A 20,249-nucleotide genomic window follows, 5' to 3' on the forward strand; every position below is an offset into this window, starting at 1 on the left:
ATATTTCCTGTGAACCTGTTCACTTTAGAGAATATAGTATGGTTTTCCAAATTAAAAATGGCCATCTTTTTATATTCCACAATTAATAATGAATACGATTTCTAAGTAAACATCGAAACAAGGTAAACACGTGTTTCAAATTGACATTCTAAACACACATCGTGTGGATACAGAAAAATCTTGAATATCATTGAGGAACTGGCTGCTAAGGTTTTCTACTTGGGTATTCATATAGTCTATGGTTATTATTTTAAAAACCGTGTTCAGAGAGGCTCTACTTCAATATCACGAGGAGTCCGGAGTTGTCTAAAACGATCTAAAGACGCCTAAAGGTCGACAGATGTCCGTTTCAGAATTAACTCTATCAGCACAAAGTTCAAAGTTGTCAAAAAGACGTTTAAAAGATAACTTATATGACCTATTTTTTGAAATCGAAAAGATATCTTTATATCCAATAGATGTCTTTCCCGACATTTCGATGACTCTCAAACGTGAAACAACGTGTCGCAGGACATCTTCCAAATGACCTTGTGTCAATTTTAAGTTTGGTGCTTGTCTGGGAAGATTCAATCATCCCCGAAAGGTCAACATTGAAATTCATCATAAAGTTGACTTAAAGATGACTTATAACCCGTATTTCGACCTCGAAGATAAATCTTCATATCTATCCCGTGAACGTCTATCTTCTTTTAGACGCGAGAAAACTGGCCATAAGACATAATTCGAACACTATTTTAACGACTTTCAATTACATGCTGTCTGGAGGAATCTTGGACCAACATTTGGGCGCTAAACTGACCTACAAGCAGACGCCCAGTAGCCACCGGTTATCGGTTTTTCTACCGATGCTCCATCATTTCGACTGATGTTAGGCCCCAAGACCTACGAAAGTCATCCTAGGGTCCAACATCGGTAAAAAAAACAACTTTGTGCTAACTGGAATGACTATTACGACTAGGCGAAACGGTTCTGCAGCAAAGCAGGAGCCTTGCAGTTTATAGTGTCCCCCTAATCAAAATAACAGTCAGGATTGCCCTGCTGTTGTAATCATGCGTACATCACACATATATGATATGTCGATGCATCCGCTGTCGAGGATGATGATTAGTGCACTGGAAGGAGAATGGTGAGAGGTAGAAATGGTGGTGGTGGTAGCTGGCGTGAGAGAGCTTGGATAGCAAGCAGCTAAGGAGGGGGGGGGGGGGGGGGGGGGGGGATGATCGACGCATGCGCTCGAAACTCTACATAAGTGTTGCGATCCAACCGACTCGCCAGTTGATGAGTGTTCGGCGTGCGAGTGCAGAATAAGATTTTCACTCAGTCGGTAATCGTCGTGCGTTGAGAAAAGACGGTCGCAGTTATCTGACGTCGTCTTGGACAGACAGAGAAAGAGCTTCCAGTTATATCAGAAGAATAAATCTTCAGGTAAGAAATCAGGGATCGGAATCCCACGATTAAATCTGTGGTATATTTATATTTATCGTGCGCGGTTTTTTTTTCTCCCGCTTCGCAGGATTTTTGACCTTTTTTTTTTGACCGATTTTGACGGAAAGTTGAGATAGTCTTTTCACACAGTGAAAGGTATTACATTCAAATATTACCGCCGACGCGATTTTCGGTCGAAATGTCAAGTCGAATTCTTACAATAATTACAATTCATGCAATGGATAATAATGAATTGAAAATTTGTGCTACTGGAACAGGAAAGTATGGTGGAAAATCGAAAGCGATTTTTATTAGAAATATCATGATCGTTGTTAAACGAGCTGCAGGGTGATCCAATTGTTCATAGATCGTCAAAGTGTCATATAAGCTGATCATTTAATAATTAGAACAAAGTAGTGTAATAAAAAATTGTACAATAATTGAGGAAATCAGTTGCCTGAAGTATCTCTTACTCGAACTGCGGGCAATTTTGATTTCGACATCTCGATCTTGGCCGACGAATCGAAGGTTTGTTGTAGCGAGTAACTATGACAACCTGGATCGATTCCTCGTTCACATCAGGGTTAGGCAAGTTAAACCGCGCGTCAAAGAGGACGGATGCGAGCTTTTTCCCAGCAGAATTATAAACGATAGTCAGTTTGCTAGTTGAAAGCTGCTCCAATTGATTCGGTCCCATTAGTTCTTGGCAGTAGTCTCAATTGAAACGACAGTGACTATTCCCAGCTGTAAATTACTTCTGGTGTAGTTCTTTTTCTCGAATCTGATTTATCTCTTCTTCGCTTCAGATTTCACCGATTCCTAATTTTAGAATGAAATTTCCAAGTCCATTTTCCACGATTAATGTAGAACTGAAATTCTGTATATTGTAAAAAAAAGTTGCGGTCACTCATGGTCTATACCTATTTATTATTTCAAACCATCTCCGATTTTCTGAACAATCATTTCGATCATTTGGTTTGTTTTATCTAAGTCATATTCGTCGGCTTGGCACACTGCCTCCTCGAACACGTGCTAGATGGTTTTATGTATACATACAATATGTGCCCACCTTGTGTACGACACGCAAGCTACTCATGGCGAGGCACGCGGAAATACACCGGAACCGCCCCCACACACAAACTATTCCACGTTCTAAACTTTACGTTACCTATAACGACGCTTCTCCGTTAAACAAATATTTCCGTGGTGATTAAACGACCTTTTTTTCAGTCCGGTTATGCTATAACGTTCAGCCTCATTGGCAGTTGGAGTGTTATTCACGTGCGGCACAGCTGATGAGGAGCGAGACCAGCGATCATCAAGGTTTCCAAACAGTAAAAATGAAATGAATAATAGTAGAATCGCGATAAATGTTCTACCAGATACTGTAAACATGAATACGTTAGCAAAATTGGTGGCTTGATGTATAAAAAAAATTTCATGGTCGATACGTTTTCGCTTTGTATGATTTGGATCTATTGGTTTCCCAACTTTGGTTATTACGCTTCTGAAAGGAGAGCAAGAATCTCATTGTCATTTCAGCACATGTATGACTGCGAGACGAAGTAAATATTTATGAGAACTTGGCACATGCTCGAGTCTTTGTCCAAGCTGCATGCAGTCGCCCCGCTTCTTTCTTTATACTGCAGGCACATTGCCTCGGGTTCTTATGTATACTTGATCTTTCACTATAAAACTCTCTCTCATGATGCGTTGGCACTGGGCTCGAATAAAAGAGCCTTATAGAATATACCCGAGACTAATAGATCCGAGTCTGTAGCTGTGGTCGATGCTGTGGCTTGTTCAAAGACTTGCATGTCCCACATGGTGTGGTAATCAGCAAGACTGAAGATAGTAGGGTTCTCGTAACGAAACGTCGAAATGAAAGAAAAATTATCCTTCTCGGTTAACTCAAAAGTACTTTCCTCGACATCTGGACAATTTACTGATCCTTGGAAAGTAAACAGTGGAGGTTGAAGTTTATTACACACTCCAGAGTCAAACGGTTGAATCGACTAAACCATCGAACCGCCTTTCTGATGACTGTCATAATGACCAAGCATAATTGTACAAATCGGTCGGAATTCAACGTAAACAAACGTCCGACCTTCAATAGTGAAATGATGTTGTGATCAAGTATCAACAACCGTTTGAATCGTTTGAATAGAAACTCATGTATATATATTTTTGTCTTTGAGACAGTGTGTGAATGAAAAGAAAAGGAATTTAATGGATAGAGTAGCTGAAAGATAGTTTTTCACCTGGTTCAGTACAACACATACGTCTTTAAACCAGGGAATCATTGGTACTTTCTAATTTCTGCAGAACCCCACGTTTCCTTCAGTAACTCATTTTTTTTATTCAACCGAACTTGATCAACGACCAATTTATCCATACAGTAACCTCAAAACTGAGAAATGTTATGTACACACGACTTAGAATAGCCTCATTTGCGATTAATTTTCCGAGTGGTTGGCTGATTTCCTGCCAGTCTCACCCACAAACCTACACAGCTAACCATACACGCCGTTACTCTGCCATAATGACGCGACCTTGCGTGGTTTACATTCCTGAATAAAGGTTCCTCTCACAGTATACAACGATTTTTTGTCTCTCGTGTTTATCTGGTTTTTTTTTTAAATTTTTTTTTCTAAGTTAAATGCCTGTCTTGTATGTCTGCAGTTGTAATAATTCCATAACACTTGCATGTTTTGTACATCCAATTACTAAGTGATTTTTCAAGAATACGTTCCATGGAGTTGGTTGTCCTGAAAACCAGCTGCTACTAGTTAATTACGAGGAAATTTTACCACCTTTAAAATTAATTTTCATTTCATTGGATTTCAGTCATCCTTAACGGCCAGTTAGCCAATTAGTGTCATACATTATTGATAACGCACCTTTGTAGGTACGATGAACGCGTTATTTAGTTTTTGAACTATAATAAGTACCTCCTCATACAAAAGTACCAAATATTTATCGACACGAGACAAGATATGATATTAAATCCTCTGCAGCGGGCGTAAATATAAAAATTTATTCTTACGCGTGCGTACGTGTGTCAAGTTTGAGGAAAGGTAATAATACCCACAATGCGTGTGCATTTACTGCGATGATGATAAGCTTATCAGCGCAATAATCTCGGATCGTGGCGAGAGCAGCTGCACATTTTTTTAACTGTAACTGGACTGATGGTACATATCGTTGTTGTGTAGCATTGGAGACTCACATACATATACATAACGGCCCCAACAATGGAAAATATTTTCAATGGTTAAGGGTTGACATACATTGGAAAGTTTGAATATAATTGACAGTTCAATTGTGTTTCGAGTCTCGCAAAACTTTGTAATGAAGATGACCATGTTGTAATTGAAGGTGGTAGAAGAAGGATCGATTAGTTTGTAAATTAAAACGATACCAGTAGCTGGTGTTAATGTGCTAGTAAATGCCTGTTTACAATGTAGCCATGTAAAGTGGGTCAGAGAAGGAAGAGAACGAGAGAAAATAAACACTCTCGAGTTTCAATGGCAGTAATACGAATGTATACACTGCATGGCTGTAATTGGAACGTCAATAATTCATCGTGAAAATTCAAGTTTTAAGGATGACGCTTTTGGTTAGAGACTCGTATGAATCATGAAACTATCGGTAACTAACCGATAATGAAAGCTTTGTCAACACGAGTGTGACACATTTAGGAAGGCGGAAAGTGTTTTGGATTGGATAAACCGACTTAACGATCCTTGGTCTTAATCCTTGTTTACCTCGGTTGTAGCTATTGGTCAAGGTTGCTAAATTCATGCACAGAATTCCAAACTATAATGATTTCCGAAGGATATTCTAAAAATTATGGCTACATGGAAATTTTTTTCTTACCGTCCCCAAAAGCCTTGTTATTAATATTTACGTTCTCTGCGGTGTAAAGAGTCGTACAGAGTATCTTAAAAATACTGTTTATTACACCTGGAATTGTCACTCTAGAGTTCAGTCTTAAGCCAAAGCCTCGAAATTGCTTATAGCTGTAACGTAAGTGTACCAGTTTGAATTAACACGTTTAGACTCAATTATTGACCCTTTTATTTTCCAAAATTGTTAATTTGATTGCAAATTGTGACAAATTGTCAAGTTCTCGGTGTCTGTATTCAAATTGCTAGAGAGTTAGATACTACAAATTGACTTTTTTGGTAATTTTAGAACTAAAGATCCAATAGATTCATCCAAAAAAGGTCTATAACTGGTACACTTACTTTGTGATTCAGCTTGTCCACGTTCCCGCATAATCACACCTGTTGCATCTATTGCCGAACATGTGATTGCGCGCGTCATAACGACATGATGCAATGGCTTCGCTTGCCAACGGATCAATGAAACTATTAGTAATTCAGGAGAAAATGAAAATTATTTGAATTTGCATCATTAGCGTACGGTTAAAAGTCTGATACCAGAGTCAAGTTTATTAGTAGAGTTTTCTTTGCTGCTTGTAAGAAAAACAAGATATCTGTATAATGGGTTGATAAATTAACGAACACTTTTTCGTGTATCTTAATTACCGTCACAAAGCAATCAAATCGAGTCTATACAGCCGATAATAAGTATGTACATATGAAAATATCGTTTGCCTCTTGTTGGCCAATGGCGAACAATATCTTGTGTTTCAGATAAACTCGTACAGAAAATAACATGACAATATTATTTCTCTTGACCTGAATAGCCTGTTTACAATCTCATAATAGTTATTATCAAGCTTTGAGTGTACGTGCCATTTCAACCTGCCAAGTGTTATCTCAATTAGGGCCAAAGCAGTACACCAGAAAGTCAGAATGCCAACATCGACATCAACTGCACTCATCGATTTACATGTATAGTAGAACCAGCGATTTAGTTCAGGCGAAAAAATTTGATAGAAGTAGACTTTTTATACGCAAGTAAAAACTTTGACTGATTTATCATCAGATCTTATCCGCCAAGTCGAAAGGTACTTGGAATTTCTGATTATTATCCTTATCGAAGTCGATGCGACTATTGTCACGGCTAATTTACCTGTCGAATCTTATCACGTTTTATCAACAGATTGCTGTATAGTGTATAATAATCGACGCTGATTCGACACGTAAAAAGTAACCATGATATTCATACCAAGCCATATAATACACGCCGTGCTGTCCTTTTTGCGGGCTTTTTTGTACGTCTGATAGCGAAATTGGGTTGTGTCATTTGTATACACACGACGTAGTCCATTGCAGTTGAAGGACTTTAATATCCAATGGTTCTTGAATTGCGTTCTGCAATTGAGGCAACAAGATTCTTGCATCTTACCAGACCAGCTGTTGCATCTTAAGATTTTCAAAATTTGTAAAATACACTTTAGAGTACCTTATTATTATCAACAAACTGCAGTAGAATGTTGAAACTAGCACAAACACGTAAAGTGTCGTTGGAATATGGCTGTTTTAATTGGAGATGATTACCGATGGATGCAGTTGTGCGTTAAATTATTGGTTTTTGTATACACTCAGTAGTATTTTTAATTTTACTTTGTCATCGACGTATCATGTTTCACCTTGAATTCAGGCTCTTCGCTATGTTATCGTGCAAAAATCAAATCCAACAGCAATAAGTCTTTCGAACCTCTTAGTGCCCCTTTCTTTCATCGATGACACCAAGGCTTAAGTAACTGTCTAATTACAACTTGGCCGAGTGTCAAGAAAATTTAAAAGCATCCGGATGCGAACTTGACCCAATGTGAAGTCAGGCGTAAAATGCGGTACAGCTGTTCCCAGTTCGAGTTTCCACAGTCATCCATACTGGCCAGCAGTAAAGTTCTTTTGTTGTTCTCAACACTTTGCTAAATAGTCCAGGGGCCATAGACCCATTAAAGAGAATTCCACCGGAAGGATGAAGTCAAGGGGTGTTTAACCGAAACAACTGTGACGTCAGTAACATTCCAAATCATTTCATTGTCTTCGCAATCACTTTGGAATCGATGATATTAAATAAAACTTCTGTATTAGTAGCCATCAAGGTAATCATTGGTAGTCATGAGAAATCACGTAGTCGAAGTAAAATTCATTTGTCACGTAATTTCTCGTAATTTCCTCCGATGATAACATCCCATGGACGAAGTTCTACTTCAGGAAATTCATACGAATATCTCATTTCACATAATGGCGATGTCAAGATACGAATAAATACTTACGTAGAGTAAAGTTTTGTTAAAAGGAAAACGGTATTAATAGGCTAATAGGACTTGGAAAAAAAAGTCTCACGTCTTAATGAAGTTTGAAACACCTTATCATTCGTGTATTTTTTTGTTTTCTTTCTTCCAAAATCATACGGTTCTTTCGCTTTTGGCTGATAAAAACAAAATTTACGTCAGTTTCTGCTTGGAACATGCTATTAGAAGTCTGTGATAACTTGTATAACATACTAATGGTATGGCAGACATATTTATACTGAAATGTATTTTATATATCTATTTTTGCATCGCGGGCGTGAAAAGTATAACGTTCTTCTTGACTTATTGTCATCAACACGCGAAACCCTCACTAACCTCGCCGCCGTCTATTTATAGCGTTCGAAAATCATTATATTCTACGTTACGACAACATCCGTACAGACTGCATTGGACATTCACTTAGGCCGAATGTATAGAGTCAAACTGCAAGATAACCACACTGCGAGATTTATCTAATCAAGAGTTGCTTAGGTTATATTGACGTAGTTGAATTGGACATCGTTTTGCGATTTCGCACTAAGCAGATATTTCTTACCGATAAGAAATCATTGCAACAAGCGTCAGCCATGTTGGAGATGACATTACATCTAGTTGAAAAATTCTACCGAGTCAAAATCAAATAATTGCTGTTATAGCAAGAAAAATCATGTTATAAGGTTGCTACTGATTATTTTTTCGGAATGGCGTATTTTTCGGCACTTTGTTAACCAGGGCTTTTATCTGTACATTGTTATGAAAAATGGGATTTGCGTCAGTAGAACTTCGGAGTATTTTTCATCACATCATATTTACAGTGTCGGTATATTGTGACATGTTTGTTTACGATACAGCTGATAGCCGGCATACGCGTACATATCTGGCTATGCATACGTCAGCAGGCCGATAACCAATTTTCGTTCGGTATTGTGGACTTCGGATGAAAACCACAAAAAATTGTTTGATATAAAAATTCATTGATTTTTTTCGATTTATCGAAGTTGAAAGATCATCTGGAAGAAAAGTCATAACTGACCGCAATAAAATAGTTGATGTGTAATATTGAGGGTTGAAGATCTGAAATGTGATCTTAAAAGTTCAAGATGGCGAATCCAATATGGTGGAAAAAAATTTCAAACTCGTTCGAATCCGGAGAAAAAACTCTGTCCAGGGGTTTTTGGGGTCGCTGATTACGAATCTGAAATCAGATAATAAAAGTTCAGCTTGGCGAAACCAATCAGCGATCCCAAAAATCCTTGCGTAGAGTTTTTTGACCGGATTGGATACAACTTGAAATTTTTATTCACCATATTGGATCCGCCACCTTGAATTTTGAAATTTCAAATACATGAACGACTTGAACTTGTAAAATGGTGCTTTTCTCTTGATGTTTTCTTTGTCTTTTTTTCTTTTTATTGCTGGTATTGCAAAATTGAAAGAGTAATGAAACCCTTAATAGGTCAAGGTATACATTATGCCTACACTGAAGACGTGGTTATTGATAATACAAGTATAGACGTAGTAAGTAAGTAAGTTTGTATCCTTGAGATGAAAAGGTGAATCAACTGGTATTGCGAGGGTTTCGAGCCGACCAAGCCTTGCCGGACTTCTTGATTATATTTCTTTTCTTTTCCCCTTTCGTCTGTCAGGAGATGACGGAAATTTACTAGCAAAGGTAAACGACCGCTGGCTCAATCGGTCTCGAGTTGAGCCGACCTGGACGCATCACTCATACATGACATGTGTGGGAATAACAGACTTTCGAATACATAATTATTATCATTCCGTTTTGGCGCTCGCAATATTATCAAGTCTGAATGAGAAAACTGATCCCGTATATTTATAAAATCACTTGTTCACGATTCAATGTACCTGCCAGGTTTCGCTATCGACTTTATGTCACATAATCGTTTGAAAATTGATGAAGGTTATAACGTTTGGTCAATTTATTCGTTTTTATCTATAAACTGTCTAGAAATTTATGCGGACGTAGTTTTGATTTCTGGAATCCGTATGAAAATATTTTCGTCTATTCAGAATTGCAAACTCATCTTTATATCGATATTAATATTGATTTGACTTGAACTAAAAAAACAACTACTGATAATTAAAGATCTTTTAGTCTACCTCCACTTTTCGCAAAGTTACGGGACTTTGAAATAACACGTTTTTTTCTACATAAAAACAGTTGGCCCGTTAATTTTTGCAACGAGTGTATTATATATCGAAATTTAGAGAGCCTTACTCTCGCAGAGCAACAGTGTGTGTATAACGTGTATCTAATCCTTATCGCTGCACGTGATGAGCGAAAAGAGATAATGAAATTACTATGAGTAAAGTGCGTTATAGTACGTAGTAGTAAAAAATCATAATTTGGCCTGTCCACAACATTACCGCGATGTAGTAGTCCTACCCTTACCGACCGAGCGAATTCATCCGTTTTCTTCCGATATTAAATAAATAAACAAACGAACGGAATGGGTTGTAATTTCGACGGTGCATAGATTTGTGGCAGAATCAAGGAAGCTTACTTATATCCCGAAAATGGTCAAACAATGAACAGTCTGACAAAACGGTTATCAGCATACGAGTAACCTTCCTCGATTCCGCTGCAAAAAAGCTATGCATCGTCGAAATTTCAAACTATTTCGTTCGTTTGTTTATTTAACATAGGAAGAAAACGGTTGAGTTCGCTCGGTCGGTAAAGGTAGAACGGCTACATTGCGTTGAAGGACCGCAGGAATACTTGGAAAGGTTAAAATATATCAGCTGTTCGCTTCGTGTCTCACGATTCCATCACGTGATACTCGGCTGACGATACAACATACATTCACATATGCATTGTGCATATTGCATTGAATGTATGTACCAGGAAAGCGTAGGTATAGTTTCTTACTCGTTGCGTGTCTGCGCTTGTTATTTTTACTTTATTTCCTTTGTGTTCGCGCCATACCACGTTCTTCTGTCACGTGCAAATTTCGGTCAAACTCGTGGGCAGAAAGCAGACCTTGTAGATCGAGTGATTCAAACTCGATAAGGGTATGCTGCATGCACGTAATGGCCTCTGTTACAACTCTGTAACGCAGCTTGCGCCTTGATATGACTAATTTAAACGCCTCTTTCCGGGTCTGCAGCTCGCATTCTGAGCTCAACAAATCTAACGTTGATTACAGACTCAATTTTTTAATCACAGAGAAGCTAATCACACAGAATTTTGAACCCGAGTAATTTTATAGATCATAGATAATCATAGACTGTAATTAAATGGAGGCAAATGTATTTTGAAAAATTACTGGCGCCACATCGATTACTGAGTCATCATTGTAACAGAAAACTTGCTGGAGTGCTCTTGAATTGTAATCCCAAAATTTGGTGTCTAGAATAACTTGAATGATCTACGACTGAATCAATTTCCCATCTTCGTAATATTGTCGTTCTGAAATCCTTGCCGGAAGTTATAGAGATATTCTAATACCTATGAGGAAAAAAGTTTGACATAATAGTAAAATAGGCCACCTCTCGACTGTTTAATAAGTCTTTGGACAGAGATTTAATCAAACGCGGTTGCGTGATATAAATAGAAACACCCGCATTCCAAGTTTAAAGTTGAACGATCTGACAGTAAATATGAAGGACATGTGCATACGAATACACGTGCATTGCTGTCAACAGAAGAAGTATTGTTGTGAAAGAAAACACCATTATAAGGTGAAATTTAAACTCCGATTTATTCACGACACATTGTTCGTATTATAAGGAGAGAAATTTTCCGATTTCATGTTGAATATTTATCGTTCGTATAGCGTACCGCAAAATTCACCGCAGACTCTTGAATCTATTTATATAATTTATACGAGAGGAAAGTTCCGCAACTGCGACAATTGGAAACTCGCCATTAATAGATTCTTATACAAAAATTAATGCATCAGCTCCAAATGTCTCTTATTTCAATCCAATCAATCGCTACTCTTCAAAGGATCTCAATTGTTCAAATATCGCAGCTATGATTGCATGTAAACTTTTTTCTGCTGCTAACAAACCTGCTTTTTGTCGAACAAATTAGCAATTTTTATAACTTGTTGTGTAAAAATTACATCCGATTAGTGGAAAAGAAAGTCTTGGCCACCGTAGTACCAAATTTTACACCCTGTAATGCTCGTCGACGATACCTGTTCGAAAGGATATAGAGGCTAAGGTCGAGATCAGATCATGAGACTGCCTATAGCAAAACCATACCATAACCGCTGGTTTGTATAATGCAAGTCTGCACCGCAGCCGGTTTGATAATGCGTCTGGCCTCGCTGCAGAGAATCTGCAGGAGTAACTCAACTGGAGCAGCTTCTACCGGGAATCTGTAACTTTTTGTTATGTTTCCGAAAGACAGAAACGCCAGGATGGATATACTGTGTCGATAGAAATTTATCTGAAATACTAATATGAATTTTCTACGATTCATTTTGGAAAGCCCCAATAGCAGATTGTTGAAGAATTTGTCTACTGGATGTCATTTGGAAGAGATATTTCACGTGAAATCAAAATCCGATCATCAAATATATTCTTTTGATTTTTTTTATCAGTTTATTTTTTTCTATAATTAATGAAAGTCGTATTTACGAACGTTTAATTCTAGTCAAACTACTTAAAGAAGTTGGTTAACTAGAATCAATACTATTTAATAAACTTATTACGAAATATTTGTACATTAAGTAACCATCTTGATACCATATTCGCTTTTAAAACTGAAAAAAAAAAATGAATGAAATATTAAATAAAAGCTTAGTATCGATGCTTTATTTGAAATAACTTCAAAACAGTTCAAATTTTAGCTGATTATAGTTCGATTTTACTCTACAGAAGCTCATTTTGTTCAAAATACCATTTTTTAACAGTACAAGTTTAATTTTGTGATTTTTTGTATCATAATCGATATCGGTACTGTAATGTTGTAAAATTGAATAATCCAGCATGATAGATAAAAAAGTGATAAAGCAATTCGTACAAATTGGTTTTCTGAATAAAACAAGCCATTGTAGAATGAAATCTAAGGAATCTACTAAAGGTTTTTTTTACCACGTTGAAACGCTTCAAAAAGCAGCATCGATATCTATAGCTTCTGTTTCTAATTACAGTATTTTCTATTTTTTTATTCTCGAAGACATCTGCGTAGCTTGCGAATCTAACGATTTGATACAAACTCAATATACGACGACCTCGTAATAAGATTAATAAAAAATAACGAATTCTCCGTTAAACATAACCTCCTTAACCCAACGTTGCTAGAGTTCAATCTCATTCGATCAGATTAGTTATATCGAATCAGGACAGATCAAAAGTTGTTGATATCAATCAACTTTATTAAGCCGCGGTTCATTGATCCATATCACATACTATAAAGTTTAATTTGTTGTCTCCGACGCGAGTTTTTTCCAACTATTCATTCGTTCGCTAGGTTATTGAGGTCCAAAAATTATACCGATCGAACCGTGTTGAGTTCTAAAAATATTCATAACGAGAAGACAAAATCGCCATTCGAAGGGCGGGCGGGACCAAAATTCGATGAAAACCGAGGGCCAAACATAGGACATCCTGTTGGCTATAGGGAGAGTTGAGGATGCAAGGTGGGGTGAAGTATATAAGGGAGGCCAGACGGGAGTTGGCAGTGCGTTGCTCTCCACGAGAGAGCATTCGCCGTTTTGAAAATTTCTCTGCAACCAGTGACGCAATAACTTTCTTTCATCCCCGAAGAAAGATCGCATCTAATCCTTGTGATGTGGTTAAAAAATTAATTCACCCCGTAAACAGCGACAGCTGAAAAATCTTTAATAATATAACAGAGCAGTTCGTGAGTCCAACTCCACAAAGATTGCATCCGTTTGGGAATCGAAAATCAATCGAGCTCGTTAATTCTGTAAATTAAAGCGCCATATCAAAATGACTACGAAAATGTTAATTAAGATCTGCGAGGCTGGTATTTTCCAGCGTGTGTCCGCAGGGTGTAAACCAACTTGGGTTACACTCGCCAGATGCATAAGGTAAGATTGGGCTAAATACACATATGAAGACTTATACTGCTCGGTAATTTAATCTTCGAGTTACTATCAACTCTGTTATCAGTTCAGTCGTAAATTTTCCGAAACTGCGGTGCCATTCCAAGTATTGATTATCTTATTGTTGGACTGCGCAGCTCTTTGAGAAATCGAGCCAATGATGATCTGGAATTCGAAATTGAGTTCAATATTTACTAAGAACTTGTTCAAGCAGTTTGGTTTTTACTTCTCGTTTTATGAATGGAGTCTAGGTTTTCTCGTGAAAGTTGTCTTTTTGAATTAAGCGGCCTCATTGAACTTCCAAATCACGACTCGACTAGCCCTCCGATATATTTGATCTGTTTCGTTTTTGGTCATCGTCAAAGTGCCCAACAACCTTGACTTCCTATTCGCCCTGATGTACGTGAATTTACTGCCGCACAATGCGCAGGCCTTGGTTAGTCGATACGAAATAAGTATAATAATTCATTCTACGAGCACTCACGATACTTACAATAACAATGTCAGTGATTAACGCACGTAACCTTTACCGACATCATGTATACATATATATGTGCAGGTGTGCCTGTGTTGGTTAATCAAGCACAATACACTGTTGACCAAGGGTCACAGCTGATGACGATCGCTAAATATTTCCAGATTGACATGCGTGAGAGTCAAAACAATCCTGTTTAAGTGCCCCAATGGCAGTAGTTATGAAACACTACCAAACAACGTTAAATTTTTCGTAATTAAGTACCACCAGTTCGATTTGTGGACCAAAGTAGAGGAATTTGAAAACCTATTTCATGCTATCGAAAAGGAACCGAATTAGAAATATTTATTACAGTTTTGGTTTTGTAAATCATGTGTACAGCCTTCCGGTATTTTCCGTTCTGAAAACGTTTTTCTTCATATTCTAGAGGCAAAGTACGTAATCAATCTTATCGTATCGTGCCTTATAATTTTGGAACAACTCTTTACATTGGCCTATATAAATTTTATTGATATGAGATATATAAGCACAATAAACTCTTAAGTACTACTGTACATGACGGGTCATTAACTGGCATAAGTCTTGTAATCACAAAGTTGATATTGCGTAACCACTCGACAAGAAACTAATAGATTAAATAACTCATAACGTATATAGTAATTTCTTTTGTCGAAGTTGATCTACACTCTGTTTTTCTTGTTCCAAAGTGCTCGAAGCACTTCATCAATTGGAAGAGATGAAGTTTAGAAAGCATAAGCTATAACGTGATAGCAAGAAAGTTATGTTAATTCGTTGTGTAGTGCCAGTAATGTCTGCATGCACAGTAGATCACTGCTCATATGCAGCTCGCGAGGAAAGCTTGGAAGCTATGGATAAAATGTTTTCAAATTCTTATCAGAATTCCAACGCCTTCGCAGTACAACTTTGATTCTAAAAATAAGCACTAGTTTCAGCCTGCATGGTATACTATACAAGACTACAAGTACAGTGTAAGGGGTGAAGTAAGTCACTTAGCTCGGTAAATCTTTTTTGGAAATAAAAAAGAGGTAATGTGTGCAAGACAATTGATTTTGTTAGCCACAAGTGGAAGATCCTCAATTTTCAAACCAGTTAAGAAAATGTTTATTCTCGGTGTTAGAATATGTGTTCGACAAACGATGATTCTTATCTTCGATATACTGATATTTTCACAGATGACATAATTCCTGAATTCAGATTTCAAATAAAGAAAATCCAGCTGTCAATCGCTTTTGGCTCCAAGTCTGAAATCGGTGGATCGTTCAACCACGTGCCTTGTTCACGTGCCTCATCACGTTGTGAATGTAAAGAATTAAATAGTCGTTAAAATCACATTTGCTCGATGATATTCTTCATTTGTATATGAAGAGTATTCGCGTTTTGCGAGTGTAGACTGCCAATTAAAACCTATTAAAGCACGTTAATTGTACCAGCGTGATCGTAATCATTATTCACGAAGGTGATCATCTAGTATTCCCAGAACTATTTATAATTACAGAAGCAATTAATAATGTTCCGAAAATGCAAACACTGCTCTGATCAGACTTTGAACAGCTGTTAGACGAACTCTAAGTCAACTTGTTTCCGTCATACGTTTAATGGCCTCTTATCATCGTCTCACCCTACTTTGCTTGTTGATACTTGTCATTTATCAAGTACGAGGAGAGAATCGTTCAGTTATTTTCATCCTGGTTTGTGTATTAACACGTTGTGGCCCTTGATCAGACCTTATATATCAATTGCAAAATTCTACGAGATATTAATTTGTATTTTAACCATTGTTTCAGCACCACCATGTCACGAGCAGTGCTGAGGGATTCGCCCAACGCTGGGATCGATAAGACCCTCCTGAGTCGGTACCTGGACCTCCCCATGCCTGAGAACACAATCCAGGCAAAGTACATCTGGATCGATGGTACCGGCGAGGGTCTACGAAGCAAGACTCGCACAGTCGATTTTGTCCCGAAAGACCCCAAAGGTTCGTTGAAACACTTTGAATATCAGGATAATCACATCCAACGACGATTTACAAAGTCACGCGCTGTTTGTCCACCCAGTGAATTATCGTGGAAGACGTGATACGTGTAATGAGGTCGAAGTTAGTAACGATACTGTAGCAATTCATGTTTAGGAAAAATCGTTACTTCGCACCTTCAGGATTGATTGATATTAAGTAAATTCTACAATTGCAAAATAATTATTTGTTCCCTGATGTTTCGTTGCGTTAAGTAACTAACTTCAACCTGGTTACATGACGTGTACCAGGAACTGTGTAATTCATTAGTGAGAGTAGATTCCTAGAGGTCTTTAATCACTCTATCGTTCGATCATACATATACGCCTAACTTTCAAAGTATGTATAAGATTTTGTTAAAACTGTTTTGTTAAACCCTGATAGCACGCAATACGATCAGTAAACTCTGAGAATTATAGAAATTTCAAATTTTGGTATTTTCTAATTATGACAAGTCAGTTTACAGTAGACTTTTACATTGTTGACTGTAAATTGACAATATAACGGAGATTCGTGAACGTATGGTTGACATGTGTTCAATCATTGGGGTTTTAAACAATCCCTTTTCAACCATCTATTTTGTAATTTTTTATTTCACCGGAGGGGTACGTTTAATTGCTGAAATTAAAGCAGTCGATGCTTTATACACAGTCACTTTTACATTGTTATCACATACAGTTATACACTTTATCTTAATTACGTTGATTCGCATAGTATACCTATGTAAAAAAAATTGTTTATAGTGTGAGCATAAATTACTTTTGTACGCTTATCAATATCATTCATCTTGTACTTGCATGCTGGAAGCCTTTTTAAAAGAGAAAGTCTCCAGAGGTTTTGGGAACATCTTTATACTAAATTCATGCTGTTACGTAATTATGCCAAGTGAACAGTGCAACAGATTTTCATGGCATGGGGTGCAAAAAATAAAAAATAATAACTATACACCTTTCTCGAATTATGAAGTAATCACTGCAATTCAATTACACTACGGCATGACATATTAACCAACACTTGCAAGCATTGCTCACTATGGATTATCGATGCAAATTAATGACCTTACATAATGATTATTCTGAGAATTTCCACATACCTTGCTGTCCATTGTCAGGACGACGTCAGAGTCTGGTCATCGACGCCATTTTATCATCACATAACCTAAGTTTTTAATTTTAATCGAATCATATCGTAATTTTTGGAGTTGCTTAAATCACTCATGTCGTATAAATTAATTAAACATAATCAATAATATACCTCTCATACCATCCAAACGCGAAAAAATACCTCGATCAACGGTCAGCTGTCAGCTTGCGGTTGCATTGGTTTGTTTTTTCCCACCAAATGACGCATTGCAAAGTGATTATCCTAGTACTCAAAAAAGATAAACCTAGTTAACGAAGCTGACATATACTTTTGTTCAATTGCAGAGTTGCCAATTTGGACGTACGATGGTAGTTCAACGTACCAAGCGGACGGTGCCAACAGTGACGTTTACCTGACCCCGGTGGCGATCTACCGCGACCCGTTCCGAAGGGGCAACAACAAACTGGTCCTCTGCGACACTTACAAGCCGGACAAGACACCGACGGAAAGTAACAAGCGATTCACCGCCTTCCAGTCGATGGAAGCCGTGAAAGACCAGGAACCATGGTTCGGTATCGAGCAGGAGTACACGTTCCTTGACTTCGACAACAGGCCGTTGGGCTGGCCGAAAAACGGTTTCCCCGGACCCCAGGGACCTTACTACTGCGGTGTTGGTGCTGACCGAGTAATCGGTCGGGAAATAGTGGAGGCTCATTACAGAGCGTGTCTTTACGCCGGAGTGAAGATCGCCGGAACGAACGCCGAGGTGATGCCATCGCAGTGGGAGTTCCAGGTCGGTCCCTGCGTCGGAATATCGGCAGGAGACGACCTTTGGATGGCGCGATTCATCCTCCACCGCATCGCCGAGGAGTACGGCGTCATCGCGACCCTCGACCCGAAGCCCGTCGACGGATCGTGGAATGGCGCTGGCGCACACACCAATTTCTCGACGAAGGCGATGCGCGCCGATGGCGGAATCGCAGAGATCGAGAAGGCCATCGATCGTCTCAGCAAGAAGCACCTCAGGCACATCCAAGCCTATGATCCACGTGGAGGAAAGGACAACGAACGCCGTTTGACCGGGAAATGCGAGACCAGCAGCATCCACGACTTCAGCGCCGGAGTGGCGAATAGGAACGTCAGTATTCGCATACCTCGCGACGTCGCCGAGAGCAAGAAAGGGTACTTGGAGGACAGGAGGCCCAGTAGTAACTGTGATCCTTATTCCGTCATCGACGCACTTGTTCGCACTTGTGTTCTAAAGGAGTAATTGGACTAGGTGTATAAATTGTTCAACACGGGGAGTCGATTTATTATTGGGAATAGAAATGTGGCGCTGTGACATCTGGTGACGAAAAAATGTATTAATCTAATTTCAGGGCTCATATTTAATTTTCAAAGAGCACTTTCACCGTATTTTTTTAAAGTTTATCGATTGCATGTGAAAATACAAAAGCCTCACAGATGGCATTAAGTTTTCTGTATATGTTTTCTATTCGCATAATGGACATATGGAAATATTTTACTGATAGTTCAGTTTTCGTCGCCATATTGCTTTATATGCCACACCTCTACGTTCGTTCCCCAAATATACACAGAACGTTAATTGAAGTTTACGTGAATAATTTTGAGTTAATTTTTTTTTCATATCCTCCAGCATCTGTCTTAGAGAAGGGTTATGAACTAATCAAGGGGAATTAATATTACGATTTTATAGATCTATGATCAGAAGGATTGACGGGGTTATTTTTATTGCATCCATATCGTAACGTAGTTCAACTATCTTGGCTGAGGTCCATTCGCCTGAAGAATCTTTGAACTGCGCATATCATTTGACGTATAGGGCTTGAAATAAAAGGCGAAAGTGAAAGTCAGCAGTTGTACTAACGTCCATCTTACGTGACCATGAAATACACGAGTCAGACATACGTGTAATACCTTATATAATTCACAATTTTGTGTCAATATTGAATATAGGATATGTGTATACAATAATAAAACGCGTTGATACTAACAAAACAATTAATTACGCCCAAATAACGTTAACGTGAAATCCTATTGAACCTTTCGGCTACGCATGCGAAATATAAGAATATATAGATAATAAACATTGATAATACAATATATGCGGTAACGCACCAGCGTCATACAATTGGCAACAATAATATTCTATTTTAATATGATATTGAGATATTATATTTAATTATGTACGTAATCATTGTAATATGTATATTATATTATATTATATTATATTATATTATATATACTTTCCTATTTGTATAAACATATTTTCTATATCAACGTTGTAGATACGAATCATTATACTATTACTATATTATAAATATTATATACATGATAAAGATAATAATTATTACGTTTAGGAGGAGGTTCGCGCCACCGATCGGGGCCGGATACCCACTTGTTATGTTATCTATTAAACAAATATATGAGCAAAAAAGAAGAGCGCTCGGATTTGTAATTATATTTCAAAACCCAGCAATTCGTTTACTCGCCTTTCGTAAGCCATTGAAATTTTAAATCATAAGAAACTGAAGGCCGCAGCTTCTCGCATGATATGTCGACATGTATAACAACGAAATTTCTTTGTTTATAAATACTGCGTCGGCTTATTATTTTTCGATGACGATGTATATTCATTAGGGGAAGATTTCAAAGCTTGTTTGATAGTTCAAATTTCGAATGGAATAGAAAATGAAAAGAACTTACCAGGAAACGAATAAAGTTAAAAATTATCGTGGACGTGGGATTAGCCAGAAACTGACTCCATCAAATCCATCTTAACAAATGTTACAAAGAAGTTTTTCAATCGGAGATATATCCAAAATTCAAAGATTTTGTTTTTGCTAGTTTGCTGCTTATTCTACTGATTGGATTTTTATTTCATGAAGCCTACATCGCATTTTTTTTTTTTTTTGCTAAAAATCGGATACGAAAATGTGAATGACTGATAGT

General features: G+C 37.7%; 1 protein-coding gene across 1 annotated transcript; it reads left to right on the forward strand.

Annotated features, from left to right (window-relative positions):
* Window positions 1–1,265: 1,265 nt before the first annotated feature.
* LOC124414134 (glutamine synthetase 2 cytoplasmic) lies at window positions 1,266–19,737 on the forward strand. Its single transcript, XM_046895078.1, has 3 exons — window positions 1,266–1,425; window positions 15,967–16,157; window positions 17,621–19,737. The coding sequence occupies exons 2-3, from the start codon at window positions 15,974–15,976 to the stop codon at window positions 18,544–18,546; spliced, it is 1,110 nt and encodes a 369-aa protein (XP_046751034.1). The 5' UTR covers window positions 1,266–1,425; window positions 15,967–15,973; the 3' UTR covers window positions 18,547–19,737.
* Window positions 19,738–20,249: the final 512 nt, after the last annotated feature.

The sequence above is a fragment of the Diprion similis genome, chromosome 13, assembly GCF_021155765.1.
Source record: "Diprion similis isolate iyDipSimi1 chromosome 13, iyDipSimi1.1, whole genome shotgun sequence".
Lineage (NCBI taxonomy): Eukaryota > Metazoa > Arthropoda > Insecta > Hymenoptera > Diprionidae > Diprion > Diprion similis.

What these genes read in the sequence shown, in the direction of transcription:
- LOC124414134 (XM_046895078.1), top strand. Translation starts at nt 15,974, where the DNA reads ATGTCACGAGCAGTGCTGAGGGATTCGCCCAACGCTGGGATCGATAAG. An exon ending in TGTCCCGAAAGACCCCAAAG is followed by an intron (nt 16,158 to 17,620) that starts GTTCGTTGAAAC and finishes GTTCAATTGCAG; the next exon opens with AGTTGCCAATTTGGACGTAC.